The sequence below is a fragment of the Mustela nigripes genome, chromosome 4 (genome assembly GCF_022355385.1).
Source record: "Mustela nigripes isolate SB6536 chromosome 4, MUSNIG.SB6536, whole genome shotgun sequence".
NCBI lineage: Eukaryota > Metazoa > Chordata > Mammalia > Carnivora > Mustelidae > Mustela > Mustela nigripes.
The window spans coordinates 183,168,977-183,177,026 of record NC_081560.1 but is presented as its reverse complement, the minus strand read 5'-3'; the positions used below and the strand labels follow the sequence as shown (position 1 = coordinate 183,177,026).

The 8,050-nt window shown below is 47.7% G+C and overlaps 1 protein-coding gene across 1 annotated transcript in view; it reads right to left on the bottom strand.

The window, feature by feature from the left end:
• Positions 1-7,281, bottom strand: part of LOC132016487 (deleted in malignant brain tumors 1 protein-like) — a 218,964-nt gene extending 211,683 nt beyond the window's left edge. Inside the window, 2 exon segments of the mRNA XM_059397731.1 lie at positions 2,689-3,010; positions 6,942-7,281. Coding sequence (XP_059253714.1) covers positions 2,689-3,010; positions 6,942-7,281 — 662 coding nt within the window.
• Between the last annotated feature and the right edge of the window lie 769 nt (positions 7,282-8,050).

The window sequence follows — 8,050 nt, the reverse complement described above, 5'->3', positions numbered from 1 at the left end:
TCTACACGACCCTGACAACGGTCACCTCCGTTCACCAGCCTCAGGGCCAATTCTGAATCAGTCCCTGAGGGATAAAGAAAAGAAAACCCCCTTCATGTCTATCTTAAGGTCATAAGCTTAGAACATTTGTAAGACCCAAGGGCTTCTTCCTGGCCTAATCCTCTGGGCACGTAGTGACCTTCAACATGCCAGAGGTCAATCTTCACCACAGGAAAAAGAGCAAAGACATCCCATCAGCTCAAGGCTGTGGATGCTCCACTGTAAAGAACCCCATGACTTGGATGGAGGTGAGGGAGTGGACCAGCCTAATCTGCCCTGGGAACACTCAACATGCAGCTCTACAGCCACTGGGGTATGACGGGACCCGTGTATCAATGGGCAACTTATTGCCTTCTGTGGTATGCTTAGTTCTGCCAACATCCCAGGACGTATTGCCCCTCAGGAGGAGAGGTGCCAGCCCAGCATATGGCCCTCCTCTTCTCGATTCTCAAACCCATTGCCTGGGAGCCAGAAGACCAGCGTGGACCCAGCAGTCCTCGAGAGGCCTCCTGTGCTTATACTGAGCACCTGGGGGAGGACCTTTGTTAACGTGAGCCCAGCATCCCAATGGAATCTGTGGGCCACCATCTTAGATCAGACCCCAGGTCTAATCTTCAGAGACTTCTCTCTTTATCCCCCAGCTATACACACACACACACACACACACACACACACACACACACACACACATATACACACAAGGAGGAGGATAGGGAAGGACATATTGTGTGATGTCTCCTGTCACTTCCAAACCCAAGCTTTATCTAGAAGCTGAGAATGATCCTGGGAGGGTGGACTGAAATATTTACCGAATTCTGTGTTTGAAGCTGCAGTGGTAGTGAACCAGGTGGTGCCTGCATAGGGCAAGAAAGGTAAAACTCAGAGTTAAACATGATAAGCATTTTCTGAAAACCATTTGTCACAGGCACCATGACACTTGCCCAACTGCGTTCCTGCCACCTTCCCAAAGGGTGGGCTGTGCAAGTCTCCTGCTCTAATCTTTTTGGGACAAAGGCTATCGGGAGGTCGGCCAGGTGCCTCCACATCTCTAAGCCTGGCATGTTCTTTTTTCCCATAGAAAACTTTTACCACCCGTCTCTCTTGACTCATGTAGATCTGAGGGCTTTGGTACATAGGGTGCTTGAAGAAAAGATTCAGGTGCACTGAGGGTCACTACAGATCCAACTAGATATCCCAGTTCCTAGAGCACCTCCATCACCTCTGACAGTCCCATCCCCTGCAACTGCTGTTCCTGCCTCGTTGGATGCACATCTGTGTCCAAGTAACTTGAGGCTGTTGCAAGCATTGAGCCCAGGATAGGAGCCAGCCTGCGCTGGTGCTCTTCATGAGAACGTAGGTGGTCCTCAGCATCCTTTCTCCCACTCAACCTATCAGCCCGGATGACATGAGAGCTGAGATTCATGGCACATGGGCCAGTTCTCTGAAACTGCAGGCTGCCATCTCTTGGGACAGTTTCCATATACTAGATGAAATCTCATAGACTCATGGGAAGGTGAGACTCTTGGAAATCCCACAGCTACTTAAGAACCATCTGCCAGCATCTCAGTGACAGTGGGGAAAATTCAAGTGTCCACAAGTTTCACAAAGAGCAGCGGGTTGACCAGCCTGACTGAAGAAGGGGGGGTGGGAGAGAAGAGCCCCAGTGGGGTGGCAGAGGACTCACCTGTCTGAAGTGTGGACTGAGTCCATGCAGCTGAGAGAAAGAATCAAGAGTCAGACACACAGCACACAGGTGCCCCAAGTGGACCAAAGGTTGAAGAAACTCAGTGAATACCACCTGAGATCACACTTCCACATGCCTTTGGGTGGACAGAGCCAGAGCCCGCCCTGAATCCCTCAGTCCTCTGGGAGCTCCACCCTCCCATTGCTTGCCTTGCTGGGCCTTAGTACTACGGTTCCAGGAGGAGGAATATCCCTGCCAGGCCAGCATGGACTATCAAAGACATAGCTTTCCCTCTGTAAAGGAGCAACAAGAATGATTCAGGGCAGTTAGTTTAGAAGGAGCCAAATTCCACCAGCCCAGGTGCAATGCTCACAGGCTTCACAAGCTTTCTTGAAGTGGGCCAGGCTCACACTCCACATTTACATCAGACTCATTAGCTTTCTATGTTCCAGCGACCTGCCATTCCCTACTTCTGAACTGCTCTTTATAGCCCTCCCAAATTCACAGTGTAGACTGCAATCCTGTTTTCTGAGTCAGCTTCATGGAGGACCCAGAGGAATACAACCATGAAGAAGGGAAGGTGGTTTATTTTCCAATTGTGTTCCCAAAGTTGTGCCTGATCATCAGTCCCTGGGAAGAGGGGTATTGGCAGAATACATGATCCTACCAAGAAGGAAGAGACCCATTTTTTCTGTTCAGTAAATAGTGGATGGCCCTTTCCCCCAGTATGCCATGTTGCTACCAAGTGATATTGGTTCTTTTCTGTTGGCCAAATAGGGAGGACAGTGACCCAACACTTTCCTTTCCATTGCACTCAGTAGCCAGCTGCTACCAGGAAACCTTGGGATTCATGGAATACCTCAGAAACAGTTGGATGTGGGTCTTATCAAGGGTAGTGTGTTTCTTCCCGTTGAAGATAATCTCAGAGAGAGATAATGGTATATTTCATCCCCACCTGGTGTCATGAGCAGATGACACCAGCATCTTCTCCATGGCTCTAGTTGTGGGAGTTCTAGCCATTGTGAGGGCAGCTCCACAGGTAGGACTCATGCCCAGAGCAGTGCACGTTGTCCAGCACAATTGGCCCTGAGCCTTGACCAAACTGGGCACTTCCTGGGGCTGACATGGCCCAGCCACAGCCCAACTGCCTACAGACCACATTGGCATCATTGGAGCCCCAGCTGTCATCATATATGGTGCCCCAGGAGCCTCAGTACAAGATCTCCACATGGCCCTGACAACGGTCCCCTCCATTCACCATCCTCAGTTTCAAACCTGACTCAGTTTCTGAGGGATAAAGAACAGAAATCCCCCACTGAGTGTATCTCAAGGTCATAAGCGAAAAGCATTTGTAAGACTCAGTGACTTCTTTCTGGGTCATGTCCCCTGGGCAGGTTATGACTTTTCAGCATGCCCAGTGGTTAATCTTCAGCACAAGTAAAAGAGCAGAGACATCCTAATCAGCTCAAGACTGAGGATGCTCCACTGCAAAGAAGCACCCCATCACCTGGATGAAGGTGGGAGGGTGGACAAGCCTAATCCACCCTGGGCACACCCAGCATGGAGCTCTATAGCTACTGGGGCATGCCAAGACCCGTGCATGAATGGGCAACTTATTGCCTTCTGTGGCATCCTGACTTGTTTCTGCCAACATCCCAGGAAGTGATGCACCTTGGGAAGAAATGTGCCAGTCCAGCACATGTCCCTCCTCTTTTCAGGGCTCTATCTCATGGCCTGGGAGCCAAAAGACCTGCATGGTCCCAGCAGTCCTGGAGAGGCCCCCAGAACTTACACTGAGCACTGTGGGGAAGATCTTTGTAATAAACCCAGGATCTCAGTGGAATTAGTGGGCCATGCTCTAAGATCAGATCCGGGATCTGATCTTCAGAGACTTCTCTCTTTATTCCCAGCTCTACAACCACACACACACAGGGACAAGGATAAGGAAAGACACACCCTGAGATGCCTCCTGTCACTTGCAAACCCAAACTTTATTTAGAAGCTGAGAATGATCCTTGGGTGGTGGATTGAAATATTTACCTATATTTGTTGTTGAAGATGCAATGCGGGGGATCCAGGTGGCAGCTGTATATAGTAACAAAGGTAATGACTAGAGTTAGACATCATGGAAAACAGCTTTTGAAAACTGTTTTCTGCAGGGTCACATGGGATCTTCCTTTGTGCTATATGTACACAACACCCTTTTAACCCATCCCCTAGACGTCTCCCTGTATAAGGGTGAAACCCATGTATACAGTTGGTATAATTACCTTCAGAGGGAGAATCAAATAAAATTTTCATTACCCATTGTATTAGTAGCATAGTCTCCTCTATAGTGCTATCTGCATAGACAAATTGTAGAAGGACAGGGAAAAAACAGAAAATGTAAAGTTAGGACCCTCTGAGGAGATTCAAGGACTGAAATTAAAGTAGAATCTGCTAAGAGATATCATTTCTGACTTGGATTTTATCTTGTTATGGAACTTTAGAAAAGGGAACAGAACATGCCAACCTCAAACTCTTTCATTCTAGAAGGCTGTTTGGGGGGAATATCTCTTTACTAACCTACTGACCTTGATACTCACCATCTCACATGTAACCAGTGCAGAGTTCTATGAATAGATGGAAAAATAGCTTTTCTAATCCTTCTGCTTCCAATTGGTTTCTCTTGTCTAATTGTATTGGCTAGTATCTCTAGTACACTGTTAAATGACAAGAGGCCTGAATGCCATTCTTGCCTTTTTACTTTAGTGAAAATTCTTAATGTTTACCCATTAAGTAAGATTATGGCTTTAAAACTATTATTTTTAAATTGCTTCAAGAAACTGTGCTCTTTGCCCCAGTTCCCAGTAAGAGCCTACTGGGTGTTAGGGCTTCAAGAGGAGATGACCTGATGGCTCCTCTTAGTCCACTGCCACCAGAGCATTCATTGTATGTCTGAACGCCCTGCTGGGCTTCTACATGAGGTGTTTTGTTTTGTTTTGTTGGATCTAGAGAAAGTATGTCTCCCACCTTCACCCCACAGTTGAGGTTCTGCAAGAGTAGATCTAGGTAAGGCCTATCTGGAGTCCTCTCTCATAGTTAGATAGTCAAGTCCCTGAGCCCCTCACTTGTACCCTGGATCAACTAGTTGTGCAAAAGAACTTGTCAGGCCCAGCTATAACTCCTAATACATAGCAGGGCTCTCATGGGAAGCTACTGTAGAGAGGAGTAGATTCTCCTCTTATAGCTGCTGCAAATAAGAATCTTGGGAGAGACATGGTTAAATTATAATAAAGTCAGTCTAATCCTTAGCTCTAGTGACATCTGTGTCCTTAATCATAAGGAATAGAAAACGGTCAAGTCAGACATCACCCCATGGGCTTTAGGGACAGGAAAGCATAACAGCTGAGGAACAGAAATGCCTGACATGTGTACCATTAAGATTCCCAAATAATCCATGCTGACTTCTGGCCAGGGGCCTTCATGGGAAGGCTATCCTTCTCTTGTCCTAGGGTCAAAGTTTCCCATGGGATATAGGCAGTGACTGTCCCTCCCAAAGCTCAGATTGCCAAAAACTTGAGCTGTATTGACTACCTCTCAGCTCTCTCATTGGCAGTGCCTCCAGGGGGTGGAGGATCATGGGACCTCTAATGCATCTGCCTTTCCAGGCCCTGCAGCCAGAGACCCAGCACCCCAGTATGTCCAGGCATCAGCATGCAGTGGTGAGGACCACAAGGGTAGGCTCTGAGCATGAGCAATAGGACCCCCTCTAAAGCCTGGACACCAAGCTCGACCTTGGAACTCCCTGGAAGTAGCTGTGCAGGTCTATCCCTTCCCAGTCTCAGGGACATAGCCGATGGAAGGGTTACCCATTTAGGCCTGAGGCCTTGTTCAGAGGTTCCCTCTTGGGAACTGAGCACCCCTATCTCTTAAACCTTTTGTACCTCTTCTGGATCAGAAATGACCTCACGAGTTCAGGTAATGAGGCCATAAGGATCCCACATAAATGCAATGTTACCTTCTGCCTCAGTGGTTGCCAGAGATGCCTCTGTGGGAAACAAAGAAGCTACCGAGTGGAGGACAGAAGAGGTCATTTGACGCTGGCTCTCATTTGAGAAGAGCTGGCTTTCTGCTTCCTAAGCTCTGAAACAAGGGCTGGATGCAGTGACCCTACCCACTGCTAAAAGTCTGTGTTTCTTACTTACAAGACAGAGTTCATCTCTCTGCCATTTTGCCAGCCCTTATGCAATGCTGGAATGCCATCAGAGATGTTTTTTGCTCCTGCCATCAACCTCCCACCCCTCTGTATCCACTGTCTCCAACAAAAAATCACCCCATTGATGAACAGGCCCACCTGATTAACAAGCTCACATTTCAAACTCCAACTTCTTATTTCTATAGCTTATCTACCCCCTCAGATGAGAAATATCTACCATTGCTGAGAATTCCTGAAAGGTGGCCCCAACTAAGAAGAAAGGTAGTTTTCAAGGATGCATCCCCAAATGCTAAAATAAACCCACTCCAAAGTGATTGCTTGGAGGGCCATACTCTCTGGCAGAAGCCATTCTCATGTCATAGTGGGATTATCAGGGTCACATCCCATGCATGGTAGCATGCACACATACCAATCCACAGAGCAAATGCCAGAGGTCTCTCTAAAGATGAACAACTCAACTAGGAAACCCCCTTTGGGGGACACAATGATTGTTATCTTCAGAGTTTCTTTGTGGATTAAAAGACCTCTTGGTATGTGACTACCAACCAGCCCTCTGTGAACAAAGGAGAAAGTCAGCATTGGGTTTCCCTAGGTTGGGTCAGGAAGAATTTCTGTCTTCCATTGCAGGTGTATATATCTCTAGCAGATCATTTAATCCCCAATAAAGAGAACATACTGTTTACTTCTCTATTTGATTTAGATTTATGTAGAAAGGTATTTTGTCACCCCAGGGCAGGATCCTCAGAACAACACCACTGGTTGAAGGCACTGGCAAACTCTGGAGGAGGCTGAGGTTGAAAGCAGCTTCCACCACTTCCCCAGCTTTAGGACTCCAGGCAAGCTACTTGCCCTCTCTGAGCCTCCATTTATCTGAAAAGGAACCTGCCCTCTAACATCAAATAAGACATGACCTAGAGTAAAGCAGGTAAAATACAAAGCACTGTCCACATGCAAGGGGATGTTAGATGAGCAGAAACCCCTATTGTTCAAGTGGCACATTTAAGATGAGGTCAGCTCTACCTGAGCACACGACTCCGATATTTTCCCTGTGGCCACATTTGTATTTGTACCACCCACTGTGGGAGCAGCTTGACAGGTAGGGCTCCCATCCTGAGCAGTATACAAAGCCCAAGAGAATGTTCCCCGAGCCCTGACCAAAGTGGGCCCTGCCTGGTGTCGACACTGCAGGGCCACAGCCAAGCTGCTGACAAACAACATCTGCATCCTGCATGTCCCAGTCTTCATCAGACACGGTACCCCACTAGCCTTGGTACAGGACCTCCATACGACCCTGACACCGGTCACTTCAATTCACCAGCCTCAGAGGCAAACCTGCATTGACACAATGGAAAGCCCTCATCCACTCTCTCTGCCTCCCTGGTTTTCACTCACCAGCACCCCTTCCTCCTGGTCTCCTCCTTCCTCTCACCACTGCCCCATCTCCCTCACCTGTTTTCTCCCCTCCCACACCTTAAATGTTGCTGCTCTGCCAAGCACTGTCTTAGGTCTCTTCTCATGCTGTCTTCCCTCTGAAAGAGCTCATGTACTCTGAGAACTTTCTAGAAGGAAGACCCCAAAATCCACATCTCCCATACTGATCAGCCCTTACAACCCCAGCCAAGCTCTAGACCAATATTTCCAGTGGCCTCTTGGACATCCACCCCATGTCCCAAACCCAACACAGACTCTTTCTTCCACTTGAATCAACAGTGTCACCGTGCTCCACAAGAAATGTGTTGGGAATCTGGTTGTTATATTTGATTCCTCCCCTTCTTTACTTCTTATATCTAATTTATCAACAAGATTGTCTTTCTTATACACACCACCATTTTGCTACATTAGATCTTCCTATTCTTGAACCTGGCCTACTCCAGGGGCCTGCCTGTGGATCTCCCTTTCCCTGTCCCTCCCTCTGTAATCCATCCACATTGGTGGATTCAATAAGCATTTATGGAATGTTTACTCTGTGCCCACTCCTATGCTGACAGGATTTACCTCTCTCCCCTAGAATGTCCCAAGTTTTACCTTGTAAAATGTGGATATGTTCAACTCACTTCCCTACTCAAAATGCCTCAATATACTTTCTGCTGCCTTCAGGGTCAAGTCTCAGGACTCATCCAAGAGTGGGC